The following is a 23,680-nucleotide window of genomic DNA, read 5'->3' on the forward strand; positions in this document are numbered from 1 at the left end:
CTGAGTTCTCAGACTGTGGCTGGGCTCCTAGCTACATCTCTCTTCCCCTCCCCGCCTCAGGACTCCGCCGGCATCTGGGTGTCTGTGAGCTGGTCAGAGAAGGCCCTCTCCAAACGCAGTGTGTTGTATCTGGGAGGCGGTGTGCCAGGCACCTCGGTGCCTGGGGCTGGAGGCAGGCGCAGTGCGGAGGTGAACGTGGGCAGGTCATCGTCTATATCGAGGCCCAGGTTGTCCTGGCCCTGAGGGCCAGGGGGAGCGTGCCTCCGGGCCCACCATTCCTTAGCTTTATGCCACTGGCGGCGGGCAATGATGGAGAAAGAGTCAATAAAGAAGACCTCAATGATCTCAATGACACAGACGACGGAGCAGCTCATCCACAGGCCCAACTGGCCACCGAAGTTGGACAGAAGCATCTCGATCTGCGAGGGAGGTCAAGCCACACCATTAAGAGGGCCCCTCCACCCAAGTTGGCCTCATGCAGGGACCCCAGTTCCCAAGGGAGCCCCAGGCAAGTCCTGGCCCTGAATGGATTTGGAGAAAGAAGTGGGCAGGCTTCCTGTCCCCTCTTCCTCTGCCTTATCTGATCCAAGTCCTGGCTGGCCTGTGGTGGCCCTGCCAGCTCCGGCTGTAACCCTAGCATCTAACTCTGCTCCCTGAGACAAGGCAGATGGGCACATTTGCGGACCCCAGGCAGGTCCCAGAAAGAAGCCACTCACACTGTTGGCAGGGCTCTCCATGATGGATCTCTGGTTCAGGTCTTTGTAGAATATCAAGAGTTTGGCCAAGTCCGTCCTGGAGAAATTCCAACAGGCAGGGCCCAGGTGAGTCAGGTGCCTTTGCATCTACCAGACGACCAGCCCTTCAGTGTGGCTGTCTCCCTCCTTCCCAGACTCCAGCATGGCCCAGGCTCTGAGCTCCAGAGGAATCTTAGAACCTGGCTCCTGGGGCTCCTTCTGCACCCTAGAGCACATCTCCAGCCTGGGCCTGGTTGCTTAGGCCCCTCATTCACTCAAAAACCATTTCCCAACCAGCCTGAGTCAGTCCACCCAGCTGTATACTCCCACAGCACCCTGTTCTTCATCAAGCCCTGATATTGCGATTGTTTGATTGCAATCTCAAATATGTATAGGAGACATGCAAGTGATACAAATGAGCGAGGTAGGCTGGGCATAACGTAATAATGATAACGACCATAATAACAGCCAGCGTTTATTGGACACTTCCTGTGTTGCCAAGCACCGTTCCAAGTGCCTTATATGAATTAACTTGTTGAATGCTCGCGACAACCCTATGTCGTTATGTTTTAATTATCCCCATTTTACAGATGTGGAAACTAAGACACGGATTGGTTAACTAACTTGCCCAAGACCACACCACTCACAAACGGGCAGATCCAGTATTCAGAACTAGAGAAATCTGGCTTCAAAGTTCATGCTGTTAGCTGCTGCACAAAATTGCCTCCTGGTAGGACTATGGCAAGTGTGTCCACGCTTATTCCAAAGGGGCAGCTGTGACTCAACTCTTTAGTTCTACACAGGTATGGAGGTTTGCTGTTTCTGGAACTTCTGATCTTTCAAGGAAAGCTGGAAGTAATGGGTTGCTTTCATGGGGCTATATTTGGTCTAGGGGTCACTGGCTTGCAATGCTTGCTTTCAGAGTTTGCAGTTACTTGGTCAAAGTCGACCTTTACGACTAGACTGTCAGCACCTTGGGGACGGAGATCATGTCTGCTTGGTCGTCATGATACCCCCAGCACCACATACAGCACCTGGTACCTAGTGGATATGCAATAAATGTTGGAGGCTCGACTAACCTCCACTGTGGAGATGGGAAGGGCCCAGAAAGAGGTGAGGTCACATGGTAATTCCCCCATCCTCTCCCACCTTCATCTCCATCCCCTGAGGTCTCTGAACTCTGGCCCAGCTGATTTTTGCTAAAGCTCTCTTGGAAGTGAATGTTGATGTGGAAAATTTAAGCAGGATTTAGAAGCTTCATGGAGTATTTTCAGAGGAGTATTTTTCCAAGCAGGTCAAGATACGTCAGGAAGCCATGAAATAAATTTCCTAGGCCATGACCAAAACCCTTTGACAAAGGGAAACAGAATAGGAAATATCAGATTGCAGCCCCAGAGATGTTCAAACTCTTTGTCAACTGATAGGGGCACTAATCACTGAGAATGGCGTCATGATTGTTGAAATGGATGTAAACAGTTGGTTTGGCTATACCAGTTTGCACAGTCTGAAAATCAGCCCGAATGCTTTGTTACACCAGTAGCAAGTGCTGTTACATGAGACTTTTATCTCATTTATCTATTCAATGGGCCACAATGGAAAACTATTTTCATAATGTGGGTCACAGCCAAAACATTTGAGAGCCCCAGGCCTAGAGTGGGATCTGGCTCCTGACATGAGCTTGATCAATATTTGTTCAATAAAGGAATGAGTGAATGAAAAAGAGAGGGTTTGGCAGTGAGGAAGCAAGTAAGGAGGCTGAGGCCCAGGGCCAGCGCAGGCAGAGGAAACAGGGTGGGGTCTGCTTACTTGTTGAGTTTTTTCTTTATTTGCTGGCCTTGGTCCCAAGTGAGAACGGGCAGCAACCATTTCTGTGATGGAGAAATAAGGAGTGACCTGGGGATGCCTGAAGAGGCCAGGGCCAGCCCATATGCCTCGCCTCTTGGCCTCAGCCCCCCAACCTGGCCTTCCCTGTAGATCTCTCCTGAGTCCAGAGGACACAGGCAGGACATTGGGCTCCAGGATGAGAACGTGAGGGGAAAGATGGAGAAGATTAACTTACCTCAGAAACCTCGGATGGCCACTGTGCCAGACTGGTGGTCAGTGTCCACTCCTTAAAGCTAAGGGGAGAAGGGTACGGAGTGAGTATGGCTGGCCTGGCCTGGCCTGGCCCAGCCCCGCGGGCTCCATCCTTCCAGCCCACTCACCTGCAGGCTTCCCGGCATACCGACTGGCAGCCCAGCTCTTCCCGGACAAAGGCCTGGTGCAGCTGGTAGTAGCAGTACACTGGGGGACAGGGCAGAGGGCAGTGTGAGCTGTGGGGCCATAGCGTCCTTCCTGGGAGTCACCAGGGGTATCTCCCTGGGACCCCTTTTCATGATTTTGCTCCCATTTTCTAAAATTTCTTTTAATGTTTATTTTTGAGAGAGAAAGAGAGATAGAATGTGAGCAGGGGAGGGGGAGGGGGAGAGAGAGAGAGAGACAGACAGAGACAGAGACAGAGAATCCAAAGCAGGCTCCAGGCTCTGAGCTGTCAGCACAGACCCTGATCTGAGTCTCGAACCCATGAACCTAAGCCGAAGTCGGACGCTTAACCAACAGAGCCACCCAGGTGCCCCTCTGCTCCCATTTTCTACAAACACTGGTTTTCTAGAAATAAATGCTGCTTTGTCATATTGAGAGACAGAATACTGTGGAGGTTAAGGGCATATGTTGGGGGGGTCAGCAGCCCTTGCTTTGAGTCTAGCTCCATTACCCGCTGGCTGTGTGACCTTGGAGAAGTTGCTTAACCATACTGAGCCTCAGTTATCTGTTCTGTGAAAAGGTACCACCAATAGTTCCCGTCTCCTGGAGTTGATAGAGGTGGCCAACATCTTAGCACAGGTTGGGGTGCAGCATTTGGTCCTAACTGGAAAGTTGAATTCAAGCCAGGCTTGGGGACAGGAGTAAAACTTTTGCCTAACATCTCTCTACCGATGGCTCCTTCCCGCAAAAGGCCAAAGCACAGGCTGGTGCTGGGGCTGGGCTGACTCCACCCCCCGGGGGCGGGTCTCACTTACTCCAGTTGGGGTGCTGCTGGTAGTTGCAGTAGTTGGCTGCTGGAGGTAGCGGCTGGCTATACTGGGCGCACCCACATTTCTCCACCATCTTTGTCTGGAAGCATGAGTGAAGGCAGATCTGAAAAATGAAACCCAGGGATTCTCTTTAATCTCCTTGCACATGGATGCCAGAGAGCTCCCTCCCTACGCATCCCTCATCCAGAGGGTCAGCTTCCCACAGCCTTGGCAGACGGCATTAATGTGCCCCTCGTGACACAGTGGACTGGGCCAGGGCTGGCCTGACTCCAAAGGGACCAGGGTAGGGCAGTTATTGAGAATTCAGGTGAACTGAGATGGGGTGAATGGGGTGAGCTGGGGCTGCGGCTGGGGATGGACCCTTTCCAATCGCGTGAGTGGGGGACATTGAAATGGATGCCGAGAAACAGAGAAACACAGTCCCCAACTTTTCTGTTTTCGGGTCCCGTCCTTCCATGTTTGGGGGTCTTTGGGGATCGGAAGCTACCGCAATATCCACAAAGCATATAGCATAAAAGCTCATGGCAAAGGCTCCAAAGGCAGGCTGCTTCAGCTCAAATCCCACGTTTGCCATGTCCCAGCTGTGTGTATAAAGCATGCTTGCTTGTGTCAGGCAAGTTCCTTAACTTCTCTGATGTTCTGGTTTCTTCACTGTTGAGATAAGTAAAACAATACCTACTTCACGGGGTTGTTGTGAGCAGGAAATGAATGGATGGATATATGTAAAGTGTTTGCACATGGTAGCCTCTCACTAAATATTATCCAGGAGCGTCTTTCCAATGAGCTGAGCTGAGCTGAACTTAACTTTCCTTTCCTTTCCGTTCCGTTCCTTTCCTTTCTTTTCCTTTCCCTGTCTTACATTCAGTTTGACTGCATTTCTACTATAAGCAGACATTCTCCAACTAAAAGTCTCTTTCCACTTAGCGTCCTTACCACCTCTAAGCTCAGCTCTGATGTAAGCTAGAGGACCCGGTGCTCAGGAGCACCTGGTCTTTTTATTCTACTGGATTGACTTTCATGAACTCTGAGCATCCCAGTAGGAGAGGAACTACAGACTTCCAGAATGTAAGAAGGCAGAACAGATGATCGCACTAGAGGGTTGAAAACTCAAATGCTCATGGGAGCTGCTGATACGAGTAATACACTAGAGGCTGGTGGGGACCATGGGGAATGAAAACACATGCCTTCTTTAACGGGGCCACTCCACCCACTGTTTACATTTCAGGAATATGGGCCCAAAGTGGCCAGATCTTGTTTTTCAAGAGAAGCTGGAAATCTGGGTTTTCTTATGAAATTCCTTGGCTTCTAAACACCATCCAGGCTGGAAAAACTAGGTGTGCAGCCTGGAAGGGGCCTGGGGGCTGCCATTTAGGAGCCCCTGATCCAATCCAACCTCCCCTTGTGATTGCCGAGGATGGCATCCCTTGTCCAAGGGCATCAGCAAGTGAAGGGCATGAGTGGGCCCATAGGCTCCTGACTCCTCAGCCAGTGCCTCTCCCAGACTGTTTCTCTCCTGCCCCTCACTTGCCAAGGCCTATTTAGGAAGCAGGCCTGTCTCATCTGTACATTGTGTTCCAGGCAAACCTCAAGCAATCAGTTCAGCTCTGGTTACAGATGGATTGAAGAGGACTAGAACCAGCTGGCATCGTTTGTTCTTGAGATCTTTGGATGAACCCCAGGAATTATCACTACAGTTCCTGGTCTGAGACACACCCGGTTATATATAACTGTCTCCTATGTCCAGGCCACAGCCCGGGGCTGAGCGGCCTCTCCTGCCCGTACCTGGAGGGAGTATGCAGCATTGTAGATATTACTGATCGGCACGTCACTCCCGTCCTCTGTGCACTGGCTGTAGGGTTCACTCAGCTTGAAGGACTCCGTCTGTAATCACAACAGCACACATTCAGCCCTACCCTGCCCCAGGACCCAGACAGGCTGAGCGTGCATGTAGTCATTCATTTAGTAAATATTTATTAAGCACCCACTAGGTGCCTGGTGCTTTTCTAGGCACTGTGGGCTCAACAATGATAAAAGTAGACACACTCCCTGCTCTTATGGAGCTTACTTCCTAGTGGGGTAGATAGATGGTCAAAACGAATAAATGTATAAGATAACTTTGGATAATTGTGGCTAGTGATCAGTGAAACTGGGAAGGGAGATTGGAGGGCTTGGGGAGGAAGGGTACAGTGTTTCCAGGAGTGATTGGGGAAGATGTCTTTGAGAAAGGGACCTGTTGGCTCAACAAGGAATGGCAAGAAAGAGCTGGATTTGCTACGAAGTAGGAGACGGGGTTAAGGCAGAAGAAGCAGCGAAGGCTGAGGGGGGTCAGGGCCAGGGTGGCTGGAATGTAGCACAAGAAAGGTGAAACCAGAGAAAGGCCAAGGCCAAATCATGGCAGCCTCCTATGCCATGCTGGGAAATCTGGATTTGGTTTTCAAAATGATAGTAAGCCAATGGAGAATCCAGGGAGTGGGCAGGAGGAGCAGGGCAAAAAACAAACAAACAAACAAAAAACAAACAAGCAGTGACTGTGTGCTACATGGGATTCTCCTCCCAGTGAAAGACCCATTTCCTACCCTCTTGTCTTCTGGTCCCAGAAGTTGACTTGAAAAAATTGAGTTTCTTAGAGAGGGCCAAGGAATGCCCAAGAGAGTAGAATGATACCATGGTCCAAGGAGGTAAGAGAATTGTGACTCATAGCTCAAATACCTTATTAAATTATGTTTTCTTGTGGTGTACTAAGTTTGGCTCTAGCTTAATATTTGTCACTGCAAATAAACAATCCAGACAAGCCAATTAAAAAACAAAAAAAAGGATAATGTCTCTCCCAAGGGGGAATGATAATTAAATATAAATTGTGACCAGCTTATAGCCAGGTTCCTTGTCTGTTTGTCTGTTTGTTTTCTGGGAGTGGGAGAAAAGGGGAAATGGATGGCAGATTTGTGAGAGGGTAAAAGAAATCTTTTTTCTTTTAAGAGTGGCCAGACAGAAAGATAACTGGGGGGTGGAGGAGGGAAGAATCAAGAAGTTTGACACAGGTAGAAAACACAGACATCGCAAGTGGCTGTCATCTCTTTGTTTGTATTGTAATCCATCTGCTTGCTAACCATTACTCTCCCTCAATTAGCTACAGGTACCTCAAGGGCAATTAACAGTACACATTTTAAAACATTTAAACAGAAGCAAAGGGGAAAGTAACAGCCTGGTCTCCTCTCTTCCCTAGGAGAGGAGCAGAGCTAATCTCAGATATACAGACAGGCGGACAGGCAGACATGCACTCACATGTTCCCTTTGCCCTGCAGTCTCCCCTTCTCACTAACGATAAAGTGTGGGCCTCTTTCCGTGTCAGTACAGAATAAACAGACATACTTCATTCCTCCAAATAGCTGGGTGGCTAACAGATCCAGAGCCTCTAGAACATGCCAGGGCTGGCTGGGCCCTGGGGTACAGAGATGCTGACAGTGGCTTCCCTTGAGGGCAGCTTAACTCCGTGCCAACCCCCTGAGCTTCTGGAAGTAGCAGGTTTCCTGGGCAGATGTTTCTTCAAGCCCCTGGGTCATGCTGAGCTGTCCACAGAGCCCAGCGTGGCAGCTATAGGCTCTACCTGCCTGGGGAGTTGGGGGGGTTGAGTACAAGACCCTGGCATCTAGGTGACAGGATCTGTCTACTTGAGTAAGCTATGAGCAGCTGGCAAAAGTGGCTGGGGCTCACATTAAAAAAAATTTTTTTAAATAAGTAAAAGGGCACCCGGGTGGCTCAGTTGGTTGAGCATCTGACATGGTATCAGGTCATGATCTCACCACTCCTGAGTTCGAGCCGGGCTCTGTGCTGACAGGTCAGCACGGAGACTGGAGCCTGCTTCAGATTCTGTGTCTCCCTCCCCCCCCCCCCACCATTTATGCTCTTTCTCTCTCTCAAAAGTAAATAAACATTAAAAAAATAAAAAATAATAAAAGTGGATGGGGCTCCTTTTACTTTGAGGACCAGCCCATGGGTCACTTCCAGAAAGCTGATTGAGAGAAATTGTCTTTTGAATTTTCATGCTTTTGAGTCCTCAGAGTCCTTGTACTCTGTAATGATGCTTATTGAACTCAGAGCCCCTGGGTTATTTAGATTGCTTCCTAAAGCAACAGGGGGGTGGGGGAGTGGGGAGGTAGGGCAGATGGGGCCAGCACTCCAGTGCTCACTCTTTTGCTCTCTTGCTCTCTCGCTCTCCCTCCCTCTCCCTCCCTCCCTTTCTCTCTCCCCTCCACCATCAGCTTTTCAGAACTGATCTGTTCCTAACCTCTAGAGACACAAAAATGAGAATGGGTAGATATGTATGTGAATGCAAGCTTTGTGTATACAAGTGTGAGTAGGCACACATGTCAGTGCATACATGTATACGGGTTGAGATGTGTGTATTGCGTGCATGCGTGGGTATATGTAGGCGTGATTAAGTGTATGTGAGTATATGTGTGGGCAACAGGGCCCATTTTTATCAAACCAGATCTTATCTGCTTCCTTCATAGAAGCCTGGGGGAGGTGGCCATCTTCAGAGGAGTCCTCAGCTCACCTCTTTAAAGGTATGAACTGTGCCACAGAATAGCCCAGGTGGCAGTATGATACCCTAGATGGAATTAAGGGTGGTTTAACTTTCTTTTTGCTTTTGTTCTGTTTTTACACTGTAATATATTCTAAAATTTATTTGTGTATGGCAAAGTTTATACTTTTAATCAAGTGAGAAAAAAATAATTACTCAATATATGAAGTTAGGACTACTGTTATCTCTTTGGAGGAAGCAGTGAGTTCTATCTCTACTTTACATCCTGCAGAAAAAACATTCTAGTGGGTTAAAGTATCAAATGAAATAATAAAATAACTAGAAGGTAACTCAGTATTTGATCTCAGGGAGGGAAAATCCTCAATAAACATAATGACTAAAGAAGAAAACAAAGATTTTGAATATCTAAACATTTGATGTGTTTGCATATGAAACAGTAGATAAAGAAAACTAAAAGGCAAGCACAAACCAGGAAAGATATTTTCAACACAAGTGGCAAATAACTACTACTCTTTCTATATAGATGGAAGAGATCAACATCTCATAAAGGAGGAAAGTGTCACTAAAGACAGGAAAAAACTTTCTAACTTCTCTTTTTGCTCCAAACTTATTTTCCCTTCACTTCATATCTCTTTTCTTAAAAAAAAAAAAAGTACAGTAATAGCTGACATTTTTAGAGTACTTCCTGCATATGAAGCACTGTTTCAAGTGTTTCACATGAATCAACTTGCTGAATTCTCACCAGCCTATAAAGTAACAGTATTATTATCATCCCCATTTCACAGATGAGGTAACTGAGACATGGAGATTATGCAACCAAAGTGCAAAGTGGGGGTAGGGGCAGAGAGAGAGGGAGAGATTGAGAATCCCAAGCAGCCTCCAAAATGTCAGCCCAGAGTCTGACGCAGGGCTTAAAGTCACAAACCGTGAGATCATGACCTGAGCTGAAATCAAGAGTCAGACACTTACCTGACTGAGCCACCCAGGCTCCTAGCAAAGCCTGGCACTTAATCCCTGTTACACATGTGCTTGTGAAAAGAAATGTGCATGTGTTTTAAGATAAAAATGCACAGTAGGGCTTGCAATGACAGTGAAGTCTCCCCTCTCTCCAGGACCTGGCTCCACACCACCCCGGGTGAGTTGTCTACCCTTGCACACTTCCTCATCTCCCATTCATGATCCAGCTCATTGTGCTCTGGTTTCTGTTCCACTCCTTCCGCTGAAAACTGCTCTGGCAAAGAATGCCCGTGATCTCTTGGTTGCCAAACCCAGAGAGCACCTTTTGCCCTTTATCTTGATTGACCTCTCAACTGTATTTGGTGCTCTGGCTCACACGTTCCTTGAAACTCTCTTCTTTGATTTATCTGACACCAGTTCTTTCTGGCTTCTGTTCCTCATTCTCTGCCTCTATTTCTCCAGTTTTGTTCTGCTCAGCCCTTAAACATTTACATTTTGTTAGGTTTGGTGATGGCATTTATTTCCCAGGATGGAATTATGCTAGATGCCCACCCCACCCCTCACCTCAGTTTTTCTCCTGAGCTCCAGGCTCATAGCATCTATGGACATTTTCACCTTGATTTCCCAGAGGCACAGCAACTTGGGTATATCCCAAACCGAAGTGGTCATCTTCCCCACAAGCTTATCCCTCTTGTATTCCCTAATTCTGAGCCTGGCACCTCCAACCACCCCACTGCCTAAGCCAAAACCTAAATATCAATCTAACTTTCCCCTGTCCTTTCCTCACTGACCTTGGTTGTCAAGCCCTGTTGCTTCCATGCTTTAGTATCTCAAATCTATTCACTTATGCTCATCCCCACAGCCATTGCTTCAGCTAAGGTCCTCGTCATTTCTTTCTGGAATTATTGTAAATGTGCTGCTTCCGGTATCTTGATTACTTCATCTCGATTACACTTTAGCCAAAGAGACTTCTCAAAAAGTTTCACTACTCAGCTTAAAATCCTTCCTGTGATCCCTTTGCAATTGCTTTGCCTTTTGTTTGGGCTAGCCCTTCCAGAAACTATTTCCCTGACATTTGTCCTTCAAGAATCCATCAGCTAGGAAGCTTTAACCGACAGCTGCTGTTTGGGCTCCCATTCATCTGTACATCCATACATACATACATCTATCCACCCAACATTTTTTTAAAATTTTTTAAATCTTTATTTATTTTTGGGAGAGAGAGAGAGAGAGAGAGAGAGAGAGAGTGAGCAGGGGAGGGGCAGATAGAGAGGGAGACACAGAATCCGAAGCAGGCTCCAGGCTCTGAGCTCTCAACATAGAGCCCGATGTGGAGCTTGAACCCATGAACCGTGAGATCACGACCTGAGCCAAAGTCAGACGCTTAACCACCTGAGCCACCCAGGTGCCCCTCTACCCAACATTATTTACTGAGTATCTATGTTCTAAGAACTGGGTCTGGTAACAAGACAGAGAATGTCTCTGTTCCTACGGAGCTGGGAACTGTATTGCAGAGCTGTGTTGTCTTAAAGGTAAGATATTTTGAAGGTAGATACTCTGTTGTATTCACTTCTGAATTTCTAGTACTTTGGACACACAGCCCTTCAATGAATGGAGGAAAAATTTTTAACCAACTGCCTAACCAACTGACTGAGTCTACCAGCTTAACATGCCTATCCAACAAAATAAACAAACAAATAAGAAAGGAAGGAAGTCTAGTTTGTTTGGACTTATTCTTAGTGGCCCCCTGCTGACCTCTTAATAATCCCTAAGATCACTTTTTGTTGTTCCAAATGCTCATAAATCAGCAAGAGAGCTGACTGACCTTGCTCTGTGGCTTTGATTTTATACATCTCAAATTAGGTGTAGCAGAAAACCCACCCATGTCTTTGTTTACCCACCATTGTTAAAGAAAACATTTGTTTAACAAGGTGGTGGGTATTTCTAAGCTCAGAGAAGAAAATCAGAGGGCAGGGGTGCCTGGTGGCTCAGTTGGTTAAGCGTCCAACTCTTGATTTCAGCTCAGATCATGGTTTATGAGTTCAAGCCCTGTATGGTTTGTGAGTTCAAGCCTCTTATCAGGCTCTGCGCTGACAGTGTGGAGCCCACTTGGGATTCTCTCTCCCTCCCTCCCTCTCTACCCCTCCCCTGCTTGTGCTCTCTTTCTCTCAAAATACATAAATAAACTTAAAAAAGAATATATATATATATTTATATGTTACTATATATGTAAAGAAAATCAGAGGGCAGAATTCCTTAGTTCTTGTACTTTTTCAAGCTCTCAATCCTCTCCTCCAAGTCTGCAGACGCTGTGAGGGGCAGAAAGGAAGAAGGGGGCAAAAGGATAGTTAATAAACATGTGTTAATGGATAGGATGTACTGCAAATCCCAAGTCCTTATTCAGGATGCAGATAAGCATGGGAAATATTATATGAAAATGTCGACTATGCTGATTAGGGGGTTTTGCAATCCCAGTAAATAGAGGAATCAATGACCCAGACCCTTAAGGGATACCCTAAAGTCTTTTCAAGCCACAGTGTCATAGATTGCACTCAAGATTATTTGGGGGGTAGGGGAGAGATAATCAGTATTCACACAGTCTGAGTTGGTACTCAACACTTCTCATGCTGAAACAAACTTCTCACATTGGAACAAAGCCCCTAAACAACATGGCTCCTGAGAGCACTCAGGTTCCAGGAAACCATCCTGATGGTTTTTTGTTTTTTGGTTTTTTTCCCCCAGGATTGTCCTTTGATGGGACACTGAAGCCACAGATTTCATCTGGAATATCACCATGCCAGTTCATAATCTCAGCTGTCTCAGCTTAAATATTGCTTTCTCAAGAAATCACCCCTGGAACTCCCCATTTCCCTCATTAATAAAAAGCTTTAGGTCAGCCATCTCCCTGATATGTTCTCATGCATCCTGCATTTCTCCTTGTTAGTACTGATGATTACAATTAATCACTTTTCCAATTTTTTTCTGTTATTGGTCCTCTCTGCTGGACTCTAAGCTCTAACAGGATAGCGACCATGTCTTCCACTCTGATGTGGTCCCTGTGTCCAGCACATAATGGCATGCAGAAAATAGCCTGCTGAATGGACAAGTAATGGATGGATATACAAGCCCAGTGCTCACTATGTCACTTTATAACCCAGGACAAAGCCATCATTTATGGCTGTGCTAAAGCTTTTGTCATTCTAGCTTCACTCTCGCTTAGGAAGACACACTTCGCTTCTCCTCTCATGTTGAACTACTCAACTTTCTAAAGCTGAGGTTCCTGAGTTTGCTGCCTCTTGGAAGAATCACTGGAGTTTGGTAAACACACAGATCTTGGGCTCATCTCCCAGAGATTCTGAATCAGTGGATCTGAGTCTGTTGATCAGTCAGGTTTGGAAACCACGGCTCTGGAGGACAGGTTTACGAGGAATGGAGACAAAAGGTGGAGAGCTTACTGGCATAACAAGACCCCAGCCCTGCAAACAAGAAAACTGCATAAGTAGTGGAGTGGCTGCAGGCATTGGCACACACTCCTTGCCTTGCCCTTCTGCTCCCATTGGGCATGGTTGACTTGGGCATTGGAGTCTGCAGCCCAGATGTGTTTCTGTTGACAGGTATGAGTGTTCTTGGCAGCCAGTGAGGTCAGAGAGTGTCAAAGACTTGAGGAAGAAGGGGGTTCTTGGTAAATAAAGTGAAATTGATGGCTAAATATTGGCTAAATAGAGCTTTGATGGCCCAGTGACTTCCCATTAGTCCTTAAGAAGTGGTTTACATGCCTCATAGACCTTTAAGTGGCCCAGAAAGAAAGGTGTTAATCTGCTCTATTTATATTAGTGACAAACATAGTTAGTGTCTGATGCTTTGCTTCCAACACAGTTCTTGTAAACAAATGCTAGTGTCTGTTTTTGCAATAAGGAAGGTTCCTTCAACTCTTTCCGAAAATGGCATCCTGTGTCCTTTTTCATCAATATAGAAGATACAAAGATAGCCTATAGTATTAACTACTGGAATGATCTTTGCAGGAACTGTTAGAAAATCAAGACTTTGCTTTCTCTTGAAACCAACATGCTGTTCCACAAGCCGCACCTTATTGGTTTTCTTTGGGGAAAAAAAAAGAAGTCTGTTCTCCTCGACTCCCCTATAGAAATCAGAATGTTCTCTTACCAGATGCATGCCTATGGAGGTGGCCATTGCCGTCTCGATCTCTGTTCCTATGTCCTCAATGAAGGGGTATTCATCCTGCCGATGCACAATCACCTTAGCCCCAGTGGAGGACACCAGGAAGGGATTGTACTCCTCTTCGTTGATGTACAAGATCACCTGCAGCCCTGAGAGGAGAAGAGGCTGCTGTGGTCAAAGGCTAGTTCAACATTACCTGGTGGTAGCCTACCTCTCCCGCTGCTTTGGGAGTCTCAAAACCAAAATGCAGGTATTTCCAACAAAGTGAAAGGTGTACAGGGCTAGACTGGAAGCTTCGTGGAGAAGAGAGGTGGGGGTGGTGGTGCCTGACTTGCTCACTGCTGTGTCCCCCCAAAACAGTGTCACTGCCGCAGTTCTGCTGAGCAATAAAGGAACTACTCCTGGGTCCAAAAACATGCATCTCGACATGGTCCTTTGAGATGAGGGGTTTGGCAGAGCACCCAAACGGACATGCAGTGCTGTGGCTGCTTAAGCCCTTAGAGAAAAGCACTAATGGTGTCTGATCCCTGGCCTAACTCCTCTCCATACTTCACCTCCTACCCCGGCAGGCAATTCTGTACCCAGCAGCCAGAGGGATCTTTTAAAATTGTAAATCAGATCACTCCCTTGCCCGAAATCCTTCAGTGGCATCTCACTGGATACACAGGAAATGCCATAGAATAAAATCTGTAAACTTGACTGTGGCTGTCATGTCTATGATGATGCAGCCCTGCCTGTGTTTCCCTCCTCAGCCCCCTCTCTGCTCTCTCAAGAAGCTCCAAGTACACTGAACTTCTTTCTGTTTCTAGAGCACATCAAATTCATTTCCTTCGCAGGGTTTTTGTACTTGATAGCGCCCCGAATGCTCTTCTGTGGACCTTAATCTGGATCTTCTCACCCCTAACTAACTCTTCCCATGGATGCCTTTCTGGCCCCTTATTTGAAATAAAACCCCCATCCTGACCCCAGCACCCCCTTACCCTTCACTACTTTATTTTCCTCATAGTCCTTATTAGGATTTATAATCAGATAATGTCCATGCGCTTGTTCATTCATTTATTGTCTGTCTCTCCCCACTATCATTCAAGCTCCCTGGAAGCAGAGAGGGCATCTGTTCACCTTAGCATCTCTGACACGTGGAAGAGAACGTGGCATACACCAGGCACTCAATAAATGTTTGGTGAAAGGACAAATGAGCTCGTGGCCTGTATGGATTGACAGAAGAAAACTTGGAGAGTTCATTCTGACTTCTTCCATTTGTAAATAAAGGAATGGAAGCCCAGAGCAGGCAAGGATTTGCTCAAGGTCACACAGCACATGCGCAGCAGAGCCTGGACTCTGCAGCTCTTTGCTCCCAGGTCCCAGACTCCTTCTTTCCACTGAAGTACGTGCCCTGGATTATGGTTTCTTGCAGACTTGGTAAGAGTACAGACTACACAGTAGCAAAGGCTGGGAGTCCATATGAGGTTCTCCTGCCTTTCCTTGTGGGAGCATATTTGTATATCAACTCATGTTCAGTTCGCTTAGGACTTTGCCAGGCCCATCTGTTTCCTGCCTTCACTACAAAAGTCACTGTAGTAAGAGCAGTGGTAATAGTACCGGAGGTCATAACGGTTCTATTGGTGGTGGTGGGAGTAGTAATGGTACCAATAGTAGTAATGATAACACACAACCAGCAGTTATTGTGTGTTTCATGTGTGTTAAAGGCTGAATTGTATTCCCCTTCTAATCCATATGTTGAAATCCTACCCCATAATGTGACAGTAATGGAGATAGGGCCTTTAGAGAGCTAATAAAGGTTAAATGAGGTCATAAGGAGGGCCCCGATCCCATAAGGCTGGTGTCCTTACAAGAGGAGGAGATACCAGACCTCCGTCTCTCTCTCTCTCTCTCCTTTTCTCTCTCTCTGCCACAGAGAAAAGGTCAGGTGAGGACACAGCAGGAAGGCAGCCGTCTGCAAGCCAGGGAGAGAGATCCCACCAGAAACCAAGTTCACAGCATCTTGACCCTGGGTCCCTAGCCTCCAGAAGGGAAACTAAATAAACGTCTGTTATTTAGGCTACTCAGTCCGTGATATTTTGTTATGCAGCCCGAGCAGACTAATACAGCATGTGCCAGGACTTACTCTAAGCACTTTACATATATGAAGTCCTCTCAATAACCCCAAAGCAGAGACATTATCATGATTTCCACTGTGTAGATGAAGTGCAATAACTTGGACAGGGTCACACAGTCAGTGGCAGAGCTGTGGGTTTTGGCTGCAGAATGTGTTATCTTAACCAAGATAAAGGTATGTTTGCCTCCCTAATCTCCTGTTTGGCACATCTGGGTTTAAGTCCATCTGAAGTCTGCCTGCCCCACATTACTCATTCCCTAGCTGCAGGCTTGAGCCAGAGTGGTTTGCCAGGAGGAGAAACCCCAGTGACGTCACTGTTGCTCTCTCAAAAGTAGAGGAGACATCAAAAAGAAAAACAGACACCAAAAAAAGAAGGAGCCAACATGGATGCTTGATAGAAACAGCACAGCCAAAGGGGAAGTGATGTCCCTGGTTTCTGGCCAGGTGGAGAGATCCTACATTTCTGGAAGGCTCGGGCACTCCAACTGCCCTCCTGCCAGGATGCTCACTGTTGGTGCGGATTTCCTTACCGTATTCACTGCCCCCCATAGAGGTGCTGAGGATAGTCTCATTTTCTCTGTTGTTGAACGTGTAGCAATTCCCATACATTGGATGGTGGAAAAGCGTGAAGTTTCTATAAGGAAGAATACGGGTCAGAAAGAGCTTTGGTGGGAGCTCCCCTCATGCATCTGAGCTAAAGGCTGGATGGGAAGGGCTTACAGGGCCAACTTTCTGTTGTGGACAACAGATAATAGACATGACTTACTTTCTCCACTTTCTGTCTAATAAACCACAAGCAAAGCCCCTCACCCCGGCTGCCACACGTTAATGTAGGACTACTCTCTGCTTTGTTCCCCCATCTTAATCCTCCCAGCTCTGTCTCCATCCCAGTGTGACTCTCATCGTGCCCTATGTCTGCCCCAAATTCCTCTACTCATGAATTTCTCAGCCAACACTTGACATTTTTCCATTCCAACACCAGGAAATGATCCCAGGAGAAGGAACCACATCACGAGTGTCCTTACACTGACTTTAGAACCTAACGCTTAGGCAGATATGATTCCAATCACTCAGTTTCATAAAGATCAATGTATCTACTAACATATAGAAAGGCTTAGTGTTTAAAAAGAATGAAGTAAGGCTTTCAGATAGGCAGGAACACTCTAGAATGTCCCATCACTGCTCAGTCACCACCAGGGATCTGAGTGTTATCTTAAAGGCAGAAAAGTTTGAGAGCTCACCCATCTATACATAGACCTTTCTTTCTCTTTCTTTCCTACCTCTCTTTCCTTCGTTTCTTCCTCTGTGCTTGATCAGTGGTTCTCAATTGTTGGTGTGCATGATGATAGCATGCAAGGTTATACGTATACCATCAACCCCTCTGTTTTTATGAGTAACTTAATGAGTTCAAAGATACTTTGACTCGGGGCGCCTGGGTGGCGCAGTCGGTTAAGCGTCCGACTTCAGCCAGGTCACGATCTCGCGGTCCGTGAGTTCGAGCCCCGCGTCAGGCTCTGGGCTGATGGCTCAGAGCCTGGAGCTTGCTTCCGATTCTGTGTCTCCCTCTCTCTCTGCCCCTCCCCCGTTCATGCTCTGTCTCTCTCTGTCCCAAAAATAAATAAACGTTGAAAAAAAATTTTTTTTCAAAGATACTTTGACTCCATGGCATCTCTATCTTCCTCAGTGACTCCAGAGCCTAGATCCCATGTAAGCTGTTTTCTAAAGGGCAGGGTCAGCGAGAAGAGCATCTTTCACTCCCAAGCCCCACAGCTGAGCTGCAGGTGCAGGCAAGAGACTCGGAGCTCAGAGCCACCAGTCCTCAGAGCTAAGAGGGCAGCCTCCTCTCCTGACCTGGCATCGCAGGACATGCCATCAAAGAAGCAGGTAACCAGCAGCTCCTCAGCAGAGTAGCTCATGTTGATTTTCTTCTCCAGAGGGACCTGTGCCATGATGTTCATGTAGTGCAGCTTATACCACTCCTGGATGGCATTGACCCCTGAGCTGAAGGTGTAGACGGCACATTTGGATGTGTCATTTGAACACTGTGAATAAGAGGAGACAGTAAGCTGAAGCCACTGGCACTACCACTGGCCTTGAGAAGGACGGTAAGGATGAGGACCTAGGACTCTAGACCGGAACAGGAGGGACACTTGAAGCAAGGATGGGCTTCCTCTTACTTCCAAGGGCTGAGAGAGGATCAGCCTCAGGGACCTGAAGGGTCTGAGAGAAGGACACAGAATCCCACTTGTCATGGCTCCCTGTGACTGCTTACCAGGTGAGAAGAAAAACCGGCTTCTGTAGGGTCTCCAGATATCCAGGCTTTGGTTGATTATTGCTATTGACTTCCTACCCACCTCTAGCCATTTCCTACTGGATCAGCAGTCTAGAAATCTGGATCCTCACCCAGACTTCAACATGATATTTCCGCGGGATCTTGGGCAAGGCATGACATCTCCATTATTTCACCTACCAAATGTTAACTAAAATGCCATCCTTAGCTGGGATGACCAGCATTTAAAATATGTAATAATTAGAGGGGCGCCTGGGTGGCGCAGTCGGTTAAGCGTCCGACTTCAGCCAGGTCACGATCTCACGGTCCGTGAGTTCGAGCCCCGCGTCAGGCTCTGGGCTGATGGCTCAGAGCCTGGAGCCTGTTTCCGATTCTGTGTCTCCCTCTCTCCCTGCCCCTCCCCCATTCATGCTCTGTCTCTCTCTGTCCCAAAAATAAAAAAATAAATAAAAAAAAAAAAGTTGAATAAAATATGTAATAATTAGAGCCTTAGAGGGAGACTGTAGTATGTTCCAGATGTTCTCATCACACTGGGTTTGGAATCTCTCTCAAAAGGACAGGCATTGAAGGATTGATTTTGCTATCAAGGATAGCCGAGAGAGTATCTTGTGAAAAGACCCAGGAAGACTTTGAAAAGTCTTGATGATTAAGGGAAAGGGCCATTTCTCCAGGATTTGTAACTGGTGCTCCAAGGTCTCACAACTGGCAAGCCAAGTATAAGGTACAGAAGAGAGGTCTCATCCTAGAGAGATGCCTGGGGCATGGCGAGGTAGCGTAATTGATTGCCTTTGCCCAGGACACTAATGGAACTCGATTTTGGTGACTGGCTGCTTCCTTAGAGCCCCTTAAATGGGACTGAGAAGGAGAGAGGAAAAGTCAGGCCACAGCACCTCACAAAGGCAAGTACTGCAGGGAACATTGGGTGTTTCTGTTGTTTATTACCTATTTTCTTCCTTCTGGTATCTGTACCCTAATTTTGCTTTTGTGGAACGTCCTTCCCCCTGTTGGATACAGTCTGATGAGACTGTCCATCATGACACCTCACCCTCTGTTAGGTGACCCGACTCAAACTTGGCCAATCAGATAGTCGCAAGATGGGATCTGAATCCGTCTTTATGGATGGATTAACAAAAAGCCTGAAAATCGTGAAAGCTTATTGAATCCAGCAGCCATATCTGAAATGACCTTTAACCATTTCTTGCCACCTAGATCCCTGGACCTTCCCTAATTTCTGTCCTTTGACAGGCCTTCATGATCTTCTGATTCCTTTCTAAGACTTTTTTTTTTTTTCTGCTTAATATTACCTGAATCAGTTTTAGTTGCTTGCAGAATTTTCACCCTTAACTGGGTGTATTTCTTTGAGCGGGACCATAGGGACAATGGCAAAGGAGAAACCTTCGTGGACCCACCATCTCTAGCCCATCCCATGGCCCCCAGCTGTGAGGACATGCATCTCACCAGTTGGAATCCCACCACCTCCTTGGACTCGTGGACATGCATGACATCTGATGCCTTGTGAATGATGCTCCCACTGACTTTCCGCTTCCGCCCTGTGAGGAAGTCCCTGGCCTTGCTGGTCTCATCCTGGCTGAAAGCCAGCAGTGGGACCAGTTTGAGGAATTTGGGCCGTGTGCCCTCCCAAGCCGAGGTCCAAGACTCTGCCTCTCGGCGTTTTCGAGACTTATTCTCTGGAAAGCCGTACAGGTTCTTCAAGGCCGTTCTAGTCTCCTGTTCCAAATCGGCTAGAAGGTCCCGCACTGCACTGTACCTGCCAAGGGGGGAAGGAGGAGTCAGGGAGAGGGGAGCTCCACTGACAGAGTGCTGGTACCTCTTCCCTCTGTTTCCCATCAGTGTATGTCGGCCTTGGGCCCACTTCTCCCCCGCTTCCTTGGCCAAGGAGGCCTTTTATGATTTGCCCCATCCAAAGTGACTCTTGGCTTGAAAAGTGATGACAGGCTCCCGTGTGACCCTTGTGTGACTTCTCATGGCTTCGTTTATGCCACTACCATCTGCTTGCTCTTGGGGTGTGTTGGTAAGTTTGCCCCGACCAGCATTTCTGGAGTGGTGACTGTCAGGTGCCTCCCATAAACCAGCCACGGTGAGGACAATTACAGTGAGGATAGTAACTGCTAACTGGAAGTGGGTCCAGGGGACCGGCTCTGTCTTCACCTAGCATACTTGCCCCTGCACACTGACTCTTCTCCAATCAGTCCTGGGACAGAAAAGGTAACACTGTCACCTCAATAACCCCCAGGAACAAGAATGATACAGGAATTGACCGCATGAAGCACAGCGCCATCTTCAAATCTCCATAATACCAAGTAGTCCTGGCCTCCTTCCCAACTGCTCCCCTCTCTCCTCTCTCTGCCCCTTGCTCCCTGCATAGACGACACGGCATCATGATTGAGGGTGTAAACCCCAGAGTCAAACTACCTGGGGTCCAGTTCCTCATCCTGGTTCCGGATATGGGACTTGGATAAGTCACCTAGCCTTTTTGTGTCTCAGTTTTCTCATCTGTAAAATGAGATCACTGGAAAGATTCAATGAGTTTATCGTATGTGTGTGTAAACAGTCACTATTAATTTTATTAGCATAATTATATTTGCTAATATTTCACTCCTGCACTACAACTCAACTCCCCTAGGACCGAGACTGTGTTGGGTTGTTCAGTTCTTTGCCCCAGACTCGAGTACAGTGCATGCCAACTTGTAGACACTGAGTAAATGATTATGGTGCAAGTGATAGATGGAAGAAAGGGAGGGGGGGACAAGAAGACTCTGAGGTGGAGAATGAGGCTTAGACCTGATTTTGATTTTGACCAGTTAGTTTCCTTTGACACTCTTCCTCCCTTGCTCCTCCCTTCTCCCCATGCCCACACCTGCTCAGACAAATTCTGCCAGATTCTGACCTGCCTCACAGATCAGTTTTCAATAATCCTGAGCACAGCTCCAGTGACCCATTTAGAACAGGTCCTGTGGCAGACAATAGGGCAGTACCAATGGCTGATCCTGCCCAGAGCCCAGTGATCTCAATTAGTGGGGCTGGATTCACTCAAATGAGGGTTGGGGCAGCTGAGATGCTTCCGGAAGTCACTTGGGTGTCACTTCTGAGTCAGCCTCCAGCTCATGTTTCGGGGACAGTGAGGGTGTGAGTTTAGAGGGCTCAGGGGGAAATGGCTAAGCTAGGCTGTGTGTGCCTATACATACATACCTGTGCGTGTGTGCGTGTGCACGTGCCTGGGGTGGGAGGCTGTGCTAGCACATTCCAGTCCCCACCCCCAGTGAAACTGACCCTCGCAGACTCCCACTCCTGCACAGCTTGAGCTAGTCCAGCCTCAGAAGCAGCTGATAGATTGACAACTTGGGACAGATTTAGAACCTGGGGGAGGGAGTTTACCAATGTTGGCAGCAAATTCAGATTTCTAAAAAGCCTCCTTGTGGGCTGGCACGTGTCATCTTTGAGTGGGGCTCTGGCCTCTGAGGGGAGCCCGGCCCCCACTCCATATCCTTGCTCCTGCCGCTTACTTGTAAGGGTTGATGTTGCAGATGGTGACGGCAGGAAAATCCAGCTTCTGGAAGTGGACCTTGATGGAGACGGAGACGGTGTAGAAGGAGGAGATGAGGAGGGCACATTGCCAGAAAATGAGGGCCACGGCCGTCAGCGTGAAGAGAACCCAGAGCAGGCGCCGCAGACGGCCGCGGGACACCACGATGCGGCGGCAGCCGTGGGTGTTGGTGTTGAGGCAGTACCACCGCATCAGCTCTTTTATGGTAGGCGCCTGGGGCCCCGTCACAGGCAGATTCTTCTTGATTTTGGCTTTGATCTTCTCTCCAGGAGCCATGATGAGGATGGGACTTGAGGGCCAGGCAAGCTGGAGGGGCAGAGAAGAAAAGTGGGTGACCTCACACTCCCTAGCCTCCAGGGACAGGGCAGACTCTGGGGAAACACCAGCCCACATGCCCTCAGAGGCCGTCTTCCTTTTTCCCTCTGCGGGCTGGACAGCCTGCATTCTGAGACCCCGGCCCCCTTTCCAGGATATTTGGGTTTTTGGCCACTGCAGCTGCAACAGGGCTGTTTCCTCCTTGTGCAGCCCCCAGGCCCAGCCGTGTGGGGGGCTGGGTGGGGTGTAACCCATGAATCACTGGTTTGAAGGACCTTTCCCCTGGGTGCCTGGAGCAGGAGCCCTCCACACCTCAGCCTCTGCACCTCTCTTATCACGCTCTGCCCTATCTAGAATATGGCCACCTGCACCTTATCGCTTCCTCCCACCTGGCCCCCTGGAGGGCAGCATTCCTATCTCACCTACCCCTGGTGCCTAGCTCAGTATCTGGCACTGAGCAAGTACCCCACCAACATTTTCTGACAGATGCAATCTGTCAAGAGAACTTCTCGGCAGCCAACTTGGATCCTGTTCGGTCCACTCCCAGCCGTGTTTTCCAGGCTTTTCCCCTCCGCTTTCCCTGCAAGTGGGGTTTCTGTTTCGTTTCTGTTTAACTTCTTCTCTTTACAGTAAAGCATTTGGTGTTTCTAGAGAACCTTATAAACAATAGCCCACAACTATTGGCCACTTAATATTTGCCAGGTACAATGCCCTATTTCCTTGATTCTAAAGTATCACTAATTGGGGGAATACACTGTGACGAGATAACAGCTTTGTTTGGGGGAAAGTGCTGGAAAACAAACTATCACATTCATCAGTGTACATGATGCATTTCACTTACAGAAACTTCACAACATGGAATAACATTCTTTTTAGAAATGAACTAATATATGTGTATTGTGTATTCTATACATTATATACATAAAGAAAGAGTCACCTCATGGTTATATAAAGTTTCATCAGTCTCATAAATATATAAAGTCTCTCTATATACATATAATCCACATAGATTTCATTTTGTGTTTCAACAACCACTACTGTTACCTTCATGTTATAGAGGAGGAGAATGAGCCCAGAGAGGTGGGGTCATTTGTGCAAGACCACACAGCTACTCAGTGGAAGGACTGGATTAGAACCTTGCAGCCTTCACCACCATGGTATAGGCTTTTGAGGGGCCTGGTATTGTGCTCCTCCCCAAAGAAGTACTATCTTTGAAGGGTACTGCCTCCTCCCCAAAGAAGAAGGAAAGAGAAGGGATCCTGTGCTATTTATTTATTTTTATTTTTTGATGTTTATTTATTTTTGAGAGAGAGAGAGAGAGAGAGAGAGAGACTAAGTGGGGGAGGGGCAGAGAGAGGGAGACACAGAATCCGAAGCAGGCTCCAGGCTCTGAACTGTCTGCACCGAGCCAGCCGCAAGGCTTGAACTAACAAACCACAAGATCTTGACTTGATCTGAAGTCAAATGCTTAGCCGACTGAGCCACCCAGGTGCCCCGGGATCCTGTGCTGTTTAATTTCCAAACTCTAGATAGTCAGTGTCACCACCTCCCAACAGTTGTGAGCACTGGTAAAGGGGGAGGGAAGGTATATGGAAATTCATCCCTCTTTTTTTTTTTTAAAGTTTATTTACTTATTTTGAGAGAGAGACAGTGTGAGAGAGAGAGCACAAGACAGAGAGAGAGAGAATCACAAGCAGGCTGGGCTGTGCAGTCAGCACAGAGCCCGACTCAGGGCTCAATCCCACAAACCATGAGATCATGACCTGAGATGAAATCAAGAGTTGGACTTCTAACCGACTGAGCCACCTACGCACCCCAGGGAACTCTATGCCTTCTACACCTGCCGTTGGTGATAGAGGCAGAGTAGGGAATACCTTAATATGGAGTAGGATATGCAAGGTGGTCCCCAT

At 47.6% G+C, this 23,680-nt stretch overlaps 1 protein-coding gene across 1 annotated transcript; it reads right to left on the reverse strand.

The window, feature by feature from the left end:
* Window positions 1-56: 56 nt before the first annotated feature.
* On the reverse strand, window positions 57-23,680 carry SCNN1G (sodium channel epithelial 1 subunit gamma). The gene is made up of 13 exons (XM_047087814.1): window positions 23,645-23,680; window positions 21,415-21,761; window positions 19,349-19,658; window positions 17,452-17,642; window positions 16,131-16,234; window positions 13,470-13,633; window positions 5,588-5,686; window positions 3,791-3,908; window positions 2,939-3,017; window positions 2,794-2,851; window positions 2,541-2,602; window positions 717-792; window positions 57-419 (listed from the first exon to the last, which is right to left on the reverse strand). Exons 1-13 carry the CDS (start codon window positions 23,678-23,680, stop codon window positions 57-59), a joined length of 2,007 nt encoding a protein of 668 aa, XP_046943770.1.

The sequence above is a fragment of the Lynx rufus genome, unplaced genomic scaffold (assembly GCF_022079265.1).
Source record: "Lynx rufus isolate CCGP_SWC_20201006 ecotype Redwood Valley unplaced genomic scaffold, mLynRuf1.p SCAF_23, whole genome shotgun sequence".
In the NCBI taxonomy this organism is placed as follows: domain Eukaryota; kingdom Metazoa; phylum Chordata; class Mammalia; order Carnivora; family Felidae; genus Lynx; species Lynx rufus.